Source organism: Panulirus ornatus, chromosome 22 (assembly GCF_036320965.1).
Source record: "Panulirus ornatus isolate Po-2019 chromosome 22, ASM3632096v1, whole genome shotgun sequence".
NCBI classification, from domain to species: Eukaryota; Metazoa; Arthropoda; class Malacostraca; order Decapoda; family Palinuridae; genus Panulirus; species Panulirus ornatus.
Window position 1 is genome coordinate 8426518 of NC_092245.1, and position 19903 is coordinate 8446420.

Sequence of the window (19903 nt, forward strand, 5' to 3'; positions counted from 1 at the left end):
CACGATCACTTGTGTGTAACCATCGCATCACCACCAGGTGACTGGCCTCCTCCCTCACCGGCGCACAGAGGTACAACGTCCCTCGTCCACACTGCTGGGTCTGCCCGCCACCATGGGGTAATGCTGGACGAAACGCCTGGGACATGACGGGCATCAGTAGCATTATTTTGTGCAGCCTCGCACAACCCAGATGATCAATCACTCTAACTCGGCAGATCACCTTCCATACTGGGTTTACCATACGTCATACACGACGCTCACCACCACACCAGGTATAGCATAACACACATGATATTCACCACCACATCATACCAGTACTATGCCTCACCTGCACAGTCACTCATCGTTTGAGATTACACAGATCACAACGTCAGCACAATTACCAGCACCACAACGAACCACCAGCACTCAGGGTCTGCACAACGAACCACCAACACTCAGGGTCTGCACAATGAACCACCAGCACTCAGGGTCTGCACAACGAACCACCAGTACTCAGGGTCTGCACAACGAACCACCAGCACTCAGGGTTTGCACAAGGAACCACCATCACTCAGGGTCTGCACAACGAACCACCAGCACTCAGGGTCTGCACAAGGAACCACCATCACTCAGGGTCTGCACAACGAACCACCAGCACTCAGGGTCTGCACAAGGAACCACCAGCACTCAGGGTCTGCACAACGACCACCAACACTCAGGGTCTGCACAAGGAACCACCAATACTTCCGTCACAGTCCCACCTCAACGCACTTGACACCCAGGTCTTGCAGATGCCGCTGCGCCCTGCCACCCACACCACCACACAGGTAGTCTCCACCTTGCCTCTAGACAGACACGGTTCACCCTCACCTCACACTCTGGCTGCCCCTCACCTCACACTCTGGCTGCCCCCTCACCTCACACTCTGGCTGCCCCTCACCTCACACTCTGGCTGCCCCTCACCTCACACTCTGGCTGCCCCTCACCTCACACTCTGGCTGCCCCCTCACCTCACACTCTGGCTGCCCCTCACCTCACACTCTGGCTGCCCCTCACCTCACACTCTGGCTGCCCCTCACCTCACACTCTGGCTGCCCCTCACCTCACACTTTGGCTGCCCCTCACCTTACACTCTGGCTGCCCCTCACCTCACACTTTGGCTGCCCCTCACCTCACACTCTGGCTGCCCCCTCACCTCACACTCTGGCTGCCCCTCACCTCACACTCTGGCTGCCCCTCACCTCACACTCTGGCTGCCTATATTGGCAGTCTACCCCCCTTCCCCCCAACTCCCGCACATACCATAAGTACTAAGTAACCTCTCCCACCCCTCCTATAACCCAGTCTATACTTGCCCTCCACCAGCCATACAACACACTGAGATTACACTTCCCAGACACACAGCAGTCACACTGCCTCCTTTCCGCTCTGGACACAACCCAACGTTCTCGGAACATAGTAAATATCGGTTCAACGCATCACAAGACACTCCTCAGACCCAAGATGCAACTTTCATGCTGATGTTAAACATCTGCTCCTCACTTGGTCCTACATACAAAAAAAACAGTCATCGCACCCAACGACTTTTGCAAATAACGGGGAGAGAGAGAGAGAGAGAGAGAGAGAGAGAGAGAGAGAGAGAGAGAGAGAGAGAGAGAGAGAGAGAGAGAGAGAGAGAGAGAGAGAGAGAGAGAGAGAGATGTGATTAAAGTTGACAGTGACTTGAATATTAAGAAGGTAAACATAATTAGATATGGACGAGAGGGAATGTCATCAACAAAGGCCTGAGTAACGCAGGCGAAGCCCAGCAGCACCAACCGTGAGGTGAGGGAGGCGGAGGAAGGTGGCCAGGCACCCGCCCGCATCAGGCAAGTGCTCAACTGTCCACACCACACGACAGTGACTGCTGCTTGAGCCAGGCTGTACACAGGAAGACATACTACTGATTGTCTTTACTTTGGTGTTCATACGAGACATGTTAGCCAGTCATGGTAGGCAAGTGCCTCACACCTGGCTCGATGTCATCACTTGACGCTTACAACACTGAAGCAGATGATGGACGACACCAACACCTGGCTCGTTAGTCAGTTGTCTGGCAGTTGTTCATTGTAAACAGAGGTGACAGAAAACGAGACCCTCGTTCACTTATGTCTCCAGATACCAATATATGTGTTAAGAGAAGAGATAACAGTCTGATGGGAATGTCTGTGAGAGCCATGGCAGTGCTGGTTGGGGCACCAATAAGAACAGTGAGGGGACAGGAGTGGAGGTAGCTGTGACCAGCTAACAAGGCTGTTAGGTCCAACGTGGCAGGTGACGAGCCACACAGAACAAACACGGCACAGCTGCTTACATTCCCCTAATGCCAACGTCCACCTGTGACCCCGTGACTGTGAGGTTACCTCGTATATAAGTTTACATCTTCTCTTCCTGTAATATATGAATACGGTATAAACACATTTGTATACTGATCATAACCAAATTAAAGATCATAAGTGCTACTCAGATGTTGACGCTACATATCAGTCTACCATTTCGGTATACAAACTTTACAAAGAAAACAGATGGTCAAAATAGATGGTCAAAATCTCTTATATGAATTTGCACAATGAATCTGAATCATATGAAATTTGCTGCTATGTACATGACCAAGGAGAAGCTTTATCTGTTTCCAGTGTGATGGTGTAACCAGGGGCGGAGAGCAGAGCTACCAGTGTGATGGTGTAACCAGGGGCGGAGAGCAGAGCTACCCCACCAGCCGCCTGGGTCACCCTTGATGGTCGGGCTGGACACACAATCCTGACTGGGACGAGCAGGTCCTCGCCAGCCATGACCTCCATCCCTACGGGTCATGACAGCCTCGTCCAAGGTATGATCCTGGCGACTGTATTGCCACTTGTAGGTAGAGTCCGATGATATGTATAAACATATATACATAAATATGTATTTCAAATATATGCATCTATGTCCTTACCAGTCTGCCTAACATAAAACATATCGCAGTTTTTACAGGGTACTCTATAAACACATCCTGCAGAACTTTCTGGTGAGTTCCTGATTAAGATATTCTTTATAGTATTGTTGTTGCTGAAGGTAACATTTACTTTAAAGGAGTTAAGCAACATGGGAAGTAAAGTAAAATTATTACTAAAAGGGAGAACTAAAAGGTTCTTGGTAGGAATGGGAGGTTTGGGTACTAAACTGTGAAGTAAAGTGAGAAATGTTTGTAATTCTTCATTTATTGGCCAAACACAAAGAACATCATCTTCATACCTAAACCAAATTGCATGAGAAGGTAAGTTATCCTTTAGCAACTTTGTTTTAAAGAATTCTATGTAAAGATTACTTAATACAGTTGACAGGGGTTATCCATTGCCATACCAATTTCTGAGCATAATACTCTTCATTGAATTGAAATACACAGTCTTTTATACACAATTTCATAAATTCAGTAAAAACAGACTTTGAAACAGGTTAATGAATATTATCCAAGACTTCAACTAGATATTTCAAGAAGTCTTCAACTTGAACTTTTGTGAACAGAGATGAAACATCAAAGCTAACTAGTTATCTTTCTCTTCTTTGGTTGAGGTGAGGGAGGGGTTGAGGTGAGGGACGGGTTGAGGTGAGGGACGGGTTGAGGTGAGGGACGGGTTGAGGTGAGGGACGGGTTGTGAGGGACGGGTTGAGGTGAGGGACGGGTTGAGGTGAGGGACGGGTTGAGGTGAGGGAGGGGTTGAGGTGAGGGACGGGTTGAGGTGAGGGACGGGTTGAGTTGTCTGATTCTTCCTCGAGGTTGCACCCACAGTCTCAACATGATGATTGAAGTTCTTACTGCATGAGAAAGCCTGTGTCTTCTCCTGCTTCAGAACCTGACCTTCCCAAGGATGTTTCCCATCCTGACTGCCCCCGGATCCTGCTGTGTTCATGTCCTTCATGTGTTATGTTTCCTTGTGGTGATGATCATAAGACGTGCGTGGCACAGGGGGACATACTACAACCTCCCATTGTACTTCTACCTGTCCATATCTGGTAAAGTTTCTATAATTCCCTAAAACAGGTATATGAAATAACGAATGTCATTATCTTCTTTAACATTATACAATAAAGTTAGTTTACAGGTGTTAGGTAAAGATATTTCTGCGCTAGATTACATGGTCATGACTTCAGCAACACAAAACCATGATTAACAAGGGTAATGGTCGAGAATGATAACAAGTCGGGCAGGAGGAAGAAAAGATGAGAAAGTGAGTCACAGGAGACGATGGGGTCCAGGAGAGGCAGGTGAGGACCTGGTTGTCTGTGTCTAACTTATCTGCTACAGTACAGCACGTAAGTAAGAGAGACCAGAGGCCCTTATGGTCTATGAGAAGGTCATCTGTTGCAGGACAGCAACAGTATCGTGTCAACGGTTAATATGTTGACGAAGAATAGGTTGGCACACGTGCATCGCCTCCACGTTGTAGTGTCTTTCTTGAAAAGGCTTTTGTTTCATAATTGATATCAGATTATATATTTAGATGTGATCTAAATGTAATGATTATATTATCCATGTCTTGACAACATCTTGGTACTTTATTGCTGCATCTGTAACTAAGTAGATACAAAAACATTTGCCCACATTCCTCTCATCTTCCCTCTAATTTACGTAAATCATATTTTCGAAAATATTTGACATTTTGAAAACATCCACTTTATAATCTTTCTAGTTGTTCTGTCAAGTTGGATGACACGAACTGAATAGATATTGTAACTGTGGTCGTCCCAGGCAGTTAGGAGGAGTAAGAATTGTGTCTGTGTTTTTGCTTGACATTTCCAGTGAAGTAGCGTAACATTGTTTACCTCGCCGCCTGCAGCTAAACATGGTAGTTATGTTTCTTACTGATGAACCCTCCAGGTTAACCCTCTACCTCTACCTCTCACGTTACCTTACCTTCATGACGAACCCTCCAGGTTAACCCTCTACCTCTACCTCTCACGTTACCTTACCTTCATGATGAACCCTCCAGGTTAACCCTCTACCTCTACCTCTCACGTTACCTTACCTTCATGACGAACCCTCCAGGTTAACCCTCTACCTCTACCTCTCACGTTACCTTACCTTCATGACGAACCCTCCAGGTTAACGTTACACGGGGGAGTCCTGGTGTTAACACGGGGAGTCCTGGTGTTACCACAGGGGAGTCCTGGTGTTAACACGGGGAGTCCTGGTGTTACCACGGGGGAGTCCTGGTGTTACCACAGGGGAGTCCTGGTGTTACCACAGGGGAGTCCTGGTGTTAACACAGGGGAGACCTGGTGTTACCACAGGGGAGTCCTGGTGTTACCACAGGGGAGTCCTGGTGTTACCACAGGGGAGTCCTGGTGTTAACACAGGGGAGTCCTGGTGTTACCACAGGGGGAGTCCTGGTGTTAACACAGGGGAGTCCTGGTGTTACCACAGGGGAGTCCTGGTGTTAACACAGGGGAGTCCTGGTGTTACCACAGGGGAGTCCTGGTGTTACCACAGGGGAGTCCTGGTGTTACCACAGGGGAGTCCTGGTGTTAACACAGGGGAGTCCTGGTGTTACCACAGGGGAGTCCTGGTGTTACCACAGGGGAGTCCTGGTGTTACCACAGGGGAGTCCTGGTGTTACCACGGGGAGTCCTGGTGTTACCACAGGGGAGTCCTGGTGTTACCACAGGGGAGTCCTGGTGTTACCACAGGGGAGTCCTGGTGTTACCACAGGGGAGTCCTGGAGCTACCCAGGGTCTCCACCCACAGGTTCCTCCAGCCTTAGGCTACGCTGCTTCCTGTAGTAGGAGAAGGAGAACTTCTTTCGAGTGAGATGTTTTTTGACAAGACTCTACTCCCAGTGATACAGATTTGCCAAAGGTTACTTCTTTCGCAGTATAACCTCGAGCAGGCAGAGTCCGGTAACACACAATATTTTTTTTTTTTTTTTTTTTTTTTGCTTTGTCGCTGTCTCCCGCGTTTGCGAGGTAGCGCAAGGAAACAGACGAAAGAAATGGCCCAACCCACCCCCATACACATGTATATACATACGTCCACACACGCAAATATACATACCTACACAGCTTTCCATGGTTTACCCCAGACGCTTCACATGCCTTGATTCAATCCACTGACAGCACGTCAACCCCGGTATACCACATCGCTCCAATTCACTCTATTCCTTGCCCTCCTTTCACCGTCCTGCATGTTCAGGCCCCGATCACACAAAATCTTTTTCACTCCATCTTTCCACCTCCAATTTGGTCTCCCTCTTCTCCTCGTTCCCTCCACCTCCGACACATATATCCTCTTGGTCAATCTTTCCTCACTCATTCTCTCCATGTGACCAAACCATTTCAAAACACCCTCTTCTGCTCTCTCAACCAAGCTCTTTTTATTTCCACACATCTCTCTTACCCTTACGTTACTTACTCGATCAAACCACCTCACACCACACATTGTCCTCAAACATCTCATTTCCAGCACATCCATCCTCCTGCGCACAACTCTATCCATAGTCCACGCCTCGCAACCATACAACATTGTTGGAACCACTATTCTTTCAAACGTACCCATTTTTGCTCTCCGAGATAATGCTCTCGACTTCCACACATTCTTCAAGGCTCCCAGAATTTTCGCCCCCTCCCCCACCCTATGATCCACTTCCGCTTCCATGGTTCCATCCGCTGCCAGATCCACTCCCAGATATCTAAAACACTTCACTTCCTCCAGTTTTTCTCCATTCAAACTCACCTCCCAATCGACTTGACCCTCAACCCTACTGTACCTAATAGCCTTGCTCTTATTCACATTTACTCTTAACTTTCTTCTTTCACACACTTTACCAAACTCAGTCACCAGCTTCTGTAGTTTCTCACATGAATCAGCCACCAGCGCTGTATCATCAGCGAACAACAACTGACTCACTTCCCAAGCTCTCTCATCCCCAACAGACTTCATACTTGCCCCTCTTTCCAAAACTCTTGCATTCACCTCCCTAACAACCCCATCCATAAACAAATTAAACAACCATGGAGACATCACACACCCCTGCCGCAAACCTACATTCACTGAGAACCAATCACTTTCCTCTCTTCCTACACGTACACATGCCTTACATCCTCGATTAAAACTTTTCACTGCTTCTAACAACTTTCCTCCCACACCATATATTCTTAATACCTTCCACAGAGCATCTCTATCAACTCTATCATATGCCTTCTCCAGATCCATAAATGCTACATACAAATCCATTTGCTTTTCTAAGTATTTCTCACATACATTCTTCAAAGCAAACACCTGATCCACACATCCTCTACCACTTCTGAAACCACACTGCTCTTCCCCAATCTGATGCTCTGTACATGCCTTCACCCTCTCAATCAATACCCTCCCATATAATTTGCCAGGAATACTCAACAAACTTATACCTCTGTAATTTGAGCACTCACTCTTATCCCCTTTGCCTTTGTACAATGGCACTATGCAAGCATTCCGCCACTCCACAGGCACCTCACCATGAGTCATACATACATTAAATAACCTTACCAACCAGTCAACAATACAGTCACCCCCATTTTTAACAAATTCCACAACAAAACCATCCCTACCCGCTGCCTTGTCGGCTTTCATCTTCCTCAACGCTTTTACTACCTCTTCTCTGCTTACCAAATCATTTTCCCTAACCCTTTCACTTTGCACACCACCTAGACCAAAACACCCTATATCTGCCACTCTATCATCAAACACATTCAACAAACCTTCAAAATACTCACTCCATCTCCTTCTCACATCACCACTACTTGTTATCACCTCCCCATTAGCCCCCTTCACTGGAGTTCCCATTTGTTCCCAATACATATATTGGATGAAAAGAGAATAGAGGGTATAGAATAGAGGGGAAAACAGGGTAGGGATAAGAATGTAGAAACTGATCAGAGCTCCTTAGAATTTTTCGTATGTAACTATGTAACTATAAAATAAAAAAAGGCTTCAAGAAGAGGGAAAGAAGGAAAACGTTTTCCCTGGCTTTGCTCTTGCGAGAAAAAGAATAGAAAAGAAAACGAGGTATCATACCAGTCTGTTCTAGAGTGTCTGGTCTCCACATAGAAACCAAGGGAAGCAGCAGCCGGTCGCGTACCAAGAGTTGGTGGACGGGACACAGAGAAATATCATATGAGAGCAGTAGCAGAAATGATGACTGATGAACGAAGTGTTGGCAGGGCATCATGAAGGAGGGGAAGGAATGTGTGGAGAGAGGTAATGCTGGAGAACTCACGACACAAAAGGATGTATATTCCATCGTGTCAAACAGAGGTGGAGGATGAGCCATCCCAGACATGCACGTCGTGCTGGGCCGAATATAATATGATCAATAGATTTGAAATAGCTGCCACGTGGCATGTTAACCATTAGCCTCACCACGTCAACCATTAGCCTCGCCATGTTAATCCTTAGCCTCACCATGTTAATCATTAGCCTCACCATGTTAACTATTAGCCTCGCCATGTTAATCATTAGCCTCACCATGTTAACCATTAGCCTCACCATGTCAACCATTAGTCTCGCCATGTTAACCATTAGCGTCGCCATGTTAATCATTAGCCTCACCATGCTAACCATTAGCCTCGCCATGTTAATCATTAGCCTCGCCATGTTAATCATTAGCCTCACCATGTTAATCATTAGCCTCGCCAGGTTAATCATTAGCCTCGCCATGTTAACTATTAGCCTCACTATGTTAATCATTAGCCTAACCATGTTAACCATTAGCCTCACCATGTTAATCATTAGCCTCGCCAGGTTAATCATTAGCCTCGCCGTGTTAACTATTAGCCTCACTATGTTAATCATTAGCCTCACCATGTTAACCATTAGCCTCGCCATGTTAATCATTAGCCTCATCACGTTAATCATTAGCCTCGCCATGTTAATCATTATCCTCGCCATGTTAACCATTAGCTTCGCCATGATAACCATTAGCCTCGCCATGTTAACCACTAACCTCACTAAGTTAATTTGACAGGACAGAAGACGAAGAATCTAGTTTATTCTTTTATGGCAATGATGAGACTAGTGATAAGAATGAGGAAACAGCAGAACTGAACCTGAGCATTATTATGAGGGAGCAGAGGATGGATGATGAGTGGGGAACTGGGCATTATTATGAGGGAGTGGAGGAAGGATGATGAGTGAAGACCTCAGCATCATGATGAGGGAGCAGAGGATGGATGATGAGTGGAGACCTGAGCATTATTATGAGGGAGTGGATGATGAGTGGAGACCTGAGCATTATTATGAGGGAGTGGAGGAAGGATAATGAGAGTTTGTGTTGGGTCAGGAGTTGCTCTGAGGAGCGAGTTGTCCCACTTTGTGAGGTCAGCTCAGTATGTGGGTCATGATGGAAGGCAGTTCGCCCATCACCAGCCCTGATGACAAGCCCTACGACGTCTCTCTACGGTGTAAGGTCAGGGAGAACAAGACCGCAGTCAGTGATGGTGACCTCGGTGACGGGGTCATGACGGATGGCAGCTCGCACGAACTTCAACCCTGACGTCACCTCGCCGAAGGGACAGTGGAACCTCCCCTCCAGCTGGCCTCTGGTGCAGATGCCAAAGCCATGTTCATCAATGTTCTTGCTCAGTGGTATTACAAGACCCTCCTGTGGAGTTCTTGCGAACTCGCCGCCCCACTCCAGGTCGTTCATCAGTTCCCTGGTGCAGCTCTTGCCATCTGACGAACGATACTCTTTACAACAGAGAGACTCTCGGGCTTTCTTCATGTATGCGACGTGGCTGAAGGAGGCGCCGACGTAGGATGGGCCGAGAGTGCCTAGACAGAGCGCCAGGAACTGGTGTGCGCGTCGCAAGTGGCCCCACAGCTTGATGTACACACGACCCAGGCAGCGGCCAGCAACACTCAGCTCCAGGAACACCTCTGACGGTAGCTGCAATGTACACAAGTAGGTTACGTCAGGCAGGTAAGAAGAAGCGCTGTTAAAAGAATTTGGAAAATACAGAAGTAATATAAAACACAGTAGACAATCTACACAATGTTGTGGCTTGGTAAACATGTTACTGGCAATATTCATCGAGTATTACACAAAGCTCATTTCATGATGTCTTGTCAGAAGCTTGTAACTCTATAATGTTGTCAGAGTTTGATGTTGTAACAACACAAAACTTGGTCCTGTAATTTTCATAGATAAGAGAGATAATGTGTCGTGACGTTAGGTCTCATCAAACTATCAGACGCATTACAGTGAGGATAAAAACGATGAGGCTCGGGTGAATATTCCTTCTCAACGGTGATGTGATTTCCACCGTGCTATCGTCTGCAGATCCATCACTGCGAGAGAGGATTGTACCTTGATCTGCTTGTATGGATATGTGTTGTGTTGCGAACTTTAAGTCAGCCACTTTGATATAAACAAATGGTAAAGTAAAACATCGTAAGTTATTATATTCTCTGTGGTACAGACAACCAGGCCATCCTGTACCTGCAAGTGGAGACAGCTGTCGCCAGGATGATGAAAGCTGTGCAGGAGGAGTCGGCCCTCCTGACAGTCCAGTGCAGCGCGGCGGTTGTCGACGGTTGTAGGGGTCTGATCAGGCGTTGTCTGCTGCTCTGCCACATCGGACCTCTCTCCTGACCAGCCAGACGCGTCTCTATCTACTGAGAGATTATCTAATTGTTTCTCAAGGATGAGCTGAATCTTTTCCTCACATGTCACAAGGCCAGCGATATTGTGGGCTTTCTGAACTTTTCTTGATATTTCAGCAACAAATTCGTCAAATTTACAGAACCTCTTAACCTCTTGCAAGAACATACGACAGTTCTCGTGCACTTCCTTCCTCGTTGCATTTACTGCATTACTCAGATAAATGATCTGACGCTCCAGCGACCGTTTCTTCTCCTGCAGGAAGGTCTTGGTGTGCAGGACCTGATGGCCCACTGGATGGTCAGTGTAGAGACAGAGGCTACACATAGATCGTTCACACTGCCGGCACCAGTACGTCTGGTCATCATCATGAAGGCTGCACCTCTCATACTGCAGGAGGAGGAACGGTCTCTTAATGACTGTAAACTTTACTACAACATAGAAATGATATGTCACCAGCGAGGCACTACACCCTCAGCAGTCCACACAGACTCGCCACACACTTGACGTGCCACACTTACCGCACACTTGACGTGCCACACTCACCACACACTTGACGTGCCACACTCACCACACACTTGACGTGCCAAACTTACCACACACTTGACGTGCCACACTTACCACACACTTGACGTGCCACACTCACCACACACTTGACGTGCCACACTAACCACACACTTGACGTGCCACACTTACCACACACTTGACGTGCCACACTCACCACACACTTGACGTGCCACACTCACCACACACTTGACGTGCCACACTAACCACACACTTGACGTGCCACACTTACCACACACTTGACGTGCCACACTCACCACACACTTGACGTGCCACACTCGCCACACACTTGACGTGCCACACTAACCACACACTTGACGTGCCACACTCACCACACACTTGACGTGCCACACTAGCCACACACTGGACTTGCCACACTAGCCATAGATTGACGATAACAAATCTATGAACGACGATTTTCAGCTTTCTGTTCAGGTTAAGTTTCCCTAAAATTTGAGATTTCTGAAACATGTTCCCTCCAGGTGTGCTAATGTTGGCCACTTTAAGCTGTGCTTTCTGCCTTTCATAATATCTTTGTTTTTGTATGTGATGTGTAATGTTGTCACCCTGCCTGATCTCCTGTCTGTTTTGAACAATTGAAGCACAAAACATATCCCACATTACTCCTACAACGTCACACACATCCTAGCTTCATGAGAATGTATATAACTTCCTCCTGCAGAAAAACAAAGAGATTTATATAATCCTTACAAAAAGATACCAAGTTGAACATGAACGACAAGTCTGACGTAGAATGATCGTATTCTTCAATGTATTTGATGTAACGTTTCATTATTTACGTGTCATAACCTCAAAGAAATATCCATCATAACTTTCAATAATATTCTCTTCACTATGTTGAAGTATTCCTGATAGAAGAATAGATGGTGTTATATTCCCGGTACATACCACCAGGGAAACCTAATGGACAGTGTCATAATCCCGGTGTATACCACCAAGTAAACCTGGCGTTCATTCAGTTTACCTGAAACTCTGAGTAGCTGGCGGAGAGGCTGAGGAGAGGGAAGCACCGAGGCAGGTCTTGCACGTCCAGGTGGTTCAGGTCCCTCCTGCAGGAGGGGCAGATGAAGTTGCCAGTAATGTAGACGTTGGTAAGGCAGCTACGGCAGAAGGCGTGGCCGCAGGGCAACACCAGGGGGTCCCGTGGCCCTGTCTGATACACCTCGGAGCACACGGAACACCTCACAGCTTCCTCCATCAACCTCACTGCTGACGACACACAACAACTCAGCAACAATCAACAACATTACCACACATAAGGTTTGAGATCACTTACCGTATATCTACTTATCTACTTACCATATATCTATACATGTATATTTACCTATCTACCTATCTGCTTACCATATATCTATACATATATATCTACCTATCTACCAATCTATCGATTCACCATATATGAATACATACCTATCCATCCGTCTATCTATTTACCATCTCTCTCTCTCTCTCTCTCTCTCTCTCTCTCTCTCTCTCTCTCTCTCTCTCTCTCTCTCTCTCTCCTCTCTCTCCCTATGAGTCCATGGGGAAAATGAAACACGTTAAGTTCCCAAGTGCACTTTCATGTAATAATCACATGATCAGGGGAGACACAAGAGAGAAATATAACAGTCAGTTGATATACATCGAAGAGACGAAGCTAGCACGCCAATTGGTAAACATGCGATTGTTCGAACAATTGCATGTTTACCAAATGGCGTCCTAGTTACGTCTCTTCGTTGTATATCAACTGACTGTTAAATTTCTTTCTTGTTTCTCCCCTGATGATGTGATTATTACACGAAAGTGCACTTGGGAACTTATCGTGTTCCATTTCCTCATGGACTCAGACTGAGACGTATGAATATGTGTGGATGTAACCAAGATGAGAAGAAAGGAGAGTTAGGTAGCATGTTTGAGGAAAGGAACCTGGATGTTTTGGCTCTGAGTGAAACGAAGCTCAAGGGTAAAGGGGAAGAATGGCTCGGAAAAGTCTTAGGAGTAACGTCAGGGGTTGGTTAGAAGGCAAGAGCAAGGGAAGGAGTAGCACTACTCCTGAAACTGAAGTTGTGGGAGTGTGTGATAGAGTGTAAGAAAGTAAATTCTAGATTGATATGGGTAAAATTGAAAGTGGATGGAGAGAGATAGGTGATTATCGGTGCTTATGGACCTTGTCATGAGAAAAAAGATCATGAGAGGCAAGTGTATTGTGAGTAGTTGAGTGAGCGTGTCAGCAGCTATGATGCACAGGACCGGGTTATAGTGATGGGTAATTTAAATGCGAAGGTGAGTAATGTGGCAGTTGAGGGTATAATTGGTGTACATGGGGTATTTAGTGTTGTGAATGGAGATGGTGAAGAGCTTGTGGATTTGTGTACTGAAAATACCTAGTTTAAAAAGGGATATATACGTAAGTATACGTATGAAAGCAGGAGTGATGGTCAAAGGGCACTATTGGATTGCGTGTTAACCGACAGGCGTGCAAAAGAGAGACTTTTGAATGTTAATGTACTGACACGGGCAGCTGGAGGGATATCTGATAACTACTTTGTAGAGGCGAAGGTGAAGATTTGTAGAGGTTTTCAAAAAAGAAGAGAAAATGTTGGGGAGAAGAGAGTAATGAGAGTAAGTGAGCATGGAAAGGAGATTTGTGTGAGGAAGTACCAGGAGAGATTGAGTGTAGACTGGCAAAAGGTGGGAGCAAATGATGTGAGGGAAGTGAATGAGGAACGGGGTGTATTTTGTGGAAGCAGTGATGGCATGTTCAAAAGATGCATGTGGCATGAGATAAGTGGGAGGTGGGCAGATTAGAAAGGATAGTGAGTGGTGGGACGAAGATGTAAAGTTGTTAGTAAAAGAGAAAAGAGAGGTGTTTGGAGTACAAATGAGTGGGAGATGTATAAAAGAAAGCGGCAGGAGGTCCAGAGGAAGGTGCAAGGGTTGAAAAAGAGGGCAAATGGGGAAGTAATAACAGGTAGTGATGAAGTGAGAAGGAGAAGGAGTAAGTACTTTGAAAGTTATTTGAATGTGTTTGATGACTGAGTGACAGATGTAGGGTGTTTTGGTCGGGGTGGTGTGCGAGGCGAGAGGGTCAGGAAGAATGGTTTGGTTAAGAGAGAAGAGGCAATGAAAGCTTTGCCGAAAATGAAATCCGGTAAGGCGGCGAGTTTGAATGGCATTGCGTTGAATTTATTAAGAAAGGGGATGACTGTGTTGTAGTTTGGTTGGTAAGGATCATGGTGAAGTCCCTGAGGATTGGCGGAATGTGAGCATAGTGCCATTGTACAGAGGCAAAGGGGATAAAGGTGAGTACTTAAATTACAGAGGTATAACTTTGTTGAGCATTCCTGGGAAATCATATGAGAGGGTGAAGGCATGTACAGAGCATCAGATTGAGGAAGAGCAGTGTGGTGTCAGTAGTGGTAGAGGATGTGTGGATTAGGTGTTCGCTTTGAAGAATATATGTGAGAAAAACTTAGAAAAACAGATGGATTTGTATGTAGCATTTATGGATCTTGAGAAGGCATATGTTAGGGTGGATAGAGATGCTTTGCAAAAGGGCTTAAGAGTATATGGTGTGAGAGGTAAGATGCTATAAGCAGTGAAAAGTTTTTATCAAGGATGTAAGGCATGTGTACGATCGGTCTGCGGCAGGGGTGGGTAATGTACCCATGGTTGTTTGATTTGTTTATGGATGGGGTGGTTAGGGAGGTAAATGCAAGAGTTTTGGAGAGAGAGTGGCGAGTATGCAGTCTGTTGTGGATGAGAGGGCCTGAGAAATGAGTCAGTTGTTCGCCGATGATACAGTTCTGGTGGCTGATTCATGGTAAAAACTGCAGAAGTTGGTGACTGAGTTTGGAAGTGTGTGAAGGAGAAAGATGAGAGTAAATATGAATAAGAGCAAGTTTATTGGGTTCAGTAGGGTTCAGGGACAAGTTAATTGGGATGTAGCTTTGAATGGAGAATAATTTGAGGAAGTGAAGTGTTTTAGACATCTGGGAGTGGACTTAGCAGCGGATGGAACCATGGAAGCGGAAGTGAGTCACAGGGTGGGGAGGGGACAAAGGTTTTGAAGAATGTGTGGAGCGAGAGATTTTTCTTCTCATGCCCAGGTACATAGGCACCAATAATCACCTATCTCTCTCCATCCACTTTCAGTTTTACCCATATCAATCTAGAGTTTACTTTCTTACACTCTATCACATACTCCAACAACTCCTGTTTCAGGAGTAGTGCTACTCCTTCCTTTTCTCTTGTCCTCTCATCAACCCCTCACTTTCCTCCTAAAACATTCCCAAGCTACTCTTCCCCTTTACCCTTGAGCTTCGTAGGTTCCTTTCCTCAAACATACTATCGATCCCTCCTTTTTTCTCATCTTGGTTACATCCACACACATTTAGGCACTCCAATCAGAGCCTTCGAGGAGGATGAACTTTCCCAGCGTGATTCCTTCTATATGTGTGTGTGTGTGTGTGTGTGTGTGTGTGTGTGTGTGTGTGTGTGTGTGTGTGTGCATATATGAATTAGTATGAGTTTGGTTCCTACTTTATCGACCAGCCTATAAAGGAAGATGAACATATGGGTTGACTGTGGACCAGCTGATGTCACCAGGATTAGATGTTATGCAGACTCGACTCTTGGGTGGCCCATGCAGAACTTGTATGACATTTACGTTTGTCTTGGCGGGAAAATCTAGGATGACGTCGATGGTAAACGTTATGGAAGTTGCTTTGAAAAGCGTAAGGAAGGAATTAAAGTCCAGTCCCGGCTGAGACCTGCATTTCGTCCTAGAAAATAGATCATAAAAGACTCAGATGTAGCGATAATGAACATGATAAAGTCGATTACGTAAATATATGTAAACAACTATACTCATACATTCAAGTAGACATGAACGTAAAATGTTTATTGCTGGATACTGTGGAAGACACCAGAGGGAATTGCATAGTTATGTTAGCAGGAACAATTATTACCTAGTCAACTGGCCAATCACTTACGGGAAACAGTTACGTATTGACCACAAGTTATGGTAAGGAATAAGAAACATTTTACTCAGTTGTTTATCCATATTCATCACTGAAGAATAATTGACATCGTAGATCCAGTAACGGCATACACGTTCAAGATATAGTACGAACAGTGAATGAAATGATGTCAATAACGCACCAGGTTGTGAGAAACCCGATCAGAGAACAGTGAGACGAACCAGGAATGAGGCAGTTAACTGCTCTCCAGTATGTCGTTTGCTACGGAGGAAGTTCTAGATGAATGAAAGTTGGCCAGTGTAACATTGCTATTCAGATACAGTTACATTCCAGCTCGAACATAAACGCTCAGTTCCCTCACTGTGGGAGGTTGGTGAACTGACGGAAACCATCAAATCAGATGTTTAGGAAGTTACAAATTAAACAATAATTTTCATTATGGTTTTTCACAAAATCGTTCATGGCTGAGAAAGTTCGTGATTTCTTCTATGGTGTAATTAAGATGAAGCGGTCGATGAAGTCCGTCTAGATTTCCAGCAAGTATTTGTTATGTCCCACATCAAACATTAGTGGCAAGAGTTGAGTTATGTGCTGTTGATCGGGTTGTGCCGAGGTAGCTAGAAAAGTAGTTGTCTGGCGTTAACCGTGAGTCGTGGTCAAGTGTAACGTAACGTAATAAGTAGTGTGCCAGAGGGATCAATCTTGGGACCACTTCTCTTTTACATTCATAATAAAGACACTGGTAATGACGTGTTGTAAATATCAAAATTCTCAGACGTTATATAAGCTGGATTATAAATGTGCAACAATTTGAAAGTCTTCTGACCAGCTGCTGGACGGAGGTCGCAAGGCACAATGAAATCTAAATCACTAACAACAAACCTCTGTACAACGGAAGTAGTGGCGGGAAAGGTAGCTGCAGCGTGTCCTCTGCTGCGCTACAGAAGATGAATGAGGAGAGGGACTTAAGTGACATAATCTCTGATGATCTACGGTCAAGGAAGCAATGCACAGAAGCAACATGAAGCAATGCACAGAAGCAACAGGAAGCAATGCACAGAAGCAACATGAAGCAATGCACAGAAGCAACAGGAAGCAATGCACAGAAGCAACAGAAAAGAACAAAATTCTTTGATTCACAGACACGTCATTCGAAATTAAGTCTATGAAATTAATTCTCACTCTTTCCAATTCACTGGTTCGTCCTCCCACACACAAGAGTGTGGAGAGAGTGTGCAGCGTCAGACCTAATGACTCAGTTATACGACCTAACTATAAATGTATTTTGCTTAGGTAAACAACTTTAAGAGCTGATTTGGTAAAGGTAATCAAAAATATTAAAACCTCTGCTAATCTGATCTAAGAGTTATTCAATCCAAGATTTGTCTGATTCTGTTTGTGGATGAGTGTTTGACGTCATGATGTGAAGTACGTTTTCTTCAACATGATCGTTAACATATTGGATGATGTGATTTACCGCTCACACTAGCTGAAGCCAGCACCAGAGATATGTTTAAGAACTGACTCAATAAACACAGCTTCAAGTCCAAGTCTGAAATTATTTGCACATCCTTAACTACATACAACCTTTACACGTATGTCTCCTTAAGTCATCTGGTTCTTTTTCTGTTCTTAAAACCCGACTATTTACGTCCCTGATCTCTTACCCTCTCACAAACGACCTCGGATGCACTCACGATCTTCTTCCTCAACTGTTGAATTAGATATAGTAGAGTAAGGTGGACTTAGTGTGTATAGGCTGACCTGAAAGGCCGACTTCAGCACCAGCAGTGTCAGGCTGGCGAGACTACAGCACAAGCAGTGTCCAGGCTGGCGAGACTACAGCACCAGCAGTGTCCAGGCTGGCGAGACTACAGCACCAGCAGTGTCCAGGCTGGCGAGACTACAGCACCAGCAGTGTCCAGGCTGGCGAGACTACAGCACAAGCAGTGTCCAGGCTGGCGAGACTACAGCACCAGCAGTGTCCAGGCTGGCGAGACTACAGCACCGGCAGTGTCCAGGCTGGCGAGACTACAGCACCGGCAGTGTCCAGGCTGGCGAGACTACAGCACAAGCAGTGTCCAGGCTGGCGAGACTACAGCACCAGCAGTGTCCAGGCTGGCGAGACTACAGCACCGGCAGTGTCCAGGCTGGCGAGACTACAGCACCGGCAGTGTCCAGGCTGGCGAGATTACAGCACCGGCAGTGTCCAGGCTGGCGAGACTACAGCACCAGCAGTGTCCAGGCTGGCGAGACTACAGCACCAGCAGTGTCCAGGCTGGCGAGACTACAGCACCGGCAGTGTCCAGGCTGGCGAGATTACAGCACCGGCAGTGTCCAGGCTGGCGAGATTACAGCACCGGCAGTGTCCAGGCTGGCGAGATTACAGCACTAGCAGTGTCCGAGCTGACCTGTGATAAGCCAGGCTACAGCAGTGTAGTCTCACACAATGTATCGTCCAGCAAAGCGAAGAGCAACATATCCACTGACCTATACAGTAAGAGCAGCAGTAGGAGTCTGCTGTGTGTACTCTCTGTTGCCTCACAAGTTCAGTCACAGTGACGACTGAACGTTTCCCGTCACTGTTACTCAACAGCGAGGTTCACCACTATCCCAGATAACATTGATTGTTACTAATTACGTTATCTGACATTTTTTCACCTGTGGGGGTTCCCGGTGGTTCATCATCCCCTGGGAATAACATGGCAATCAGCCACAGATAAGAGTGGAGCCAGTTATCTAGGACGGCTAGGGAAATGCTCGAGCAATGATCAGGTGTTCAAACTGTGGCCGGCGTCCACCATCGACATTGTGTGTGTGTGTGTGTGTGTGGTGTGTGTGTGTGTGTGTGTGTGTGTGTGTGTGTGTGTGGTGTGTGTGTGTGTGTGTACATGAGCATGGCTCAGCCTCGAGTACCTAACGTACCCACGTGACGTCACAAACTTTATATCCGGAACATCACTTCACCTTCTCAGAACGTGATAACCTTATGACAACACACACCATATAACACAGCAGTCATCATGATGATAACACACACCATATAACACAGCAGTCATCATGATGATAACACACACCATATAACACAGCAGTCATCATCATGATAACACACACCATATAACACAGCAGTCATCATGATGATAACACACACCATATAACACAGCAGTCATCATGATGACAACACACACCATATAACACAGCAGTCATCATGATGATAACACACACCATATAACACAGCAGTCATCATCATGATAACACACACCATATAACACAGCAGTCATCATGATGACAACACACACCATATAACACAGCAGTCATCATGATGATAACACACACCATATAATAACATGTTCTGCACGCTGTATTACGGCTCTTAAGAATCCTGCAGCTTTCAGGCTACACTCCAAGCAGGAGCAGGGTTAGGAAGGTGTCCTCTGGGGCGACAAGTTCCAGGAGACTGCACTCCTTTCCGTTCACTCTCGATGTCACAGCCTCGTCCGGAGGTGACCAGTGAAACTGGTGGAGTTAACCTCTGTCTTCAGGAAGAAGTTGAGTTGTGGTCAGACAACGTAGCCCGTGTGGAGCAGACCCACCTCCCTCCGTGTATCTCATAATAGGTCTCAATTTCATCTGATTGGATTGTTAGTATAAGTAGTTTATAAGAAACTCAGAATATCCAATAACCAGCATGATAGATTAAGATATGTGAATTTACGT

The 19903-nt window shown here is 45.9% G+C and overlaps 1 protein-coding gene across 1 annotated transcript; it reads right to left on the reverse strand.

Annotated features, from left to right (window-relative positions):
• Positions 1 to 3583: 3583 nt before the first annotated feature.
• On the reverse strand, positions 3584 to 18775 carry LOC139756523 (uncharacterized). The gene is made up of 4 exons (XM_071675994.1): positions 18677 to 18775; positions 12187 to 12428; positions 10476 to 11027; positions 3584 to 9923 (listed from the first exon to the last, which is right to left on the reverse strand). The coding sequence occupies exons 2-4, from the start codon at positions 12418 to 12420 to the stop codon at positions 9432 to 9434; spliced, it is 1278 nt and encodes a 425-aa protein (XP_071532095.1). The 5' UTR covers positions 12421 to 12428; positions 18677 to 18775; the 3' UTR covers positions 3584 to 9431.
• Between the last annotated feature and the right edge of the window lie 1128 nt (positions 18776 to 19903).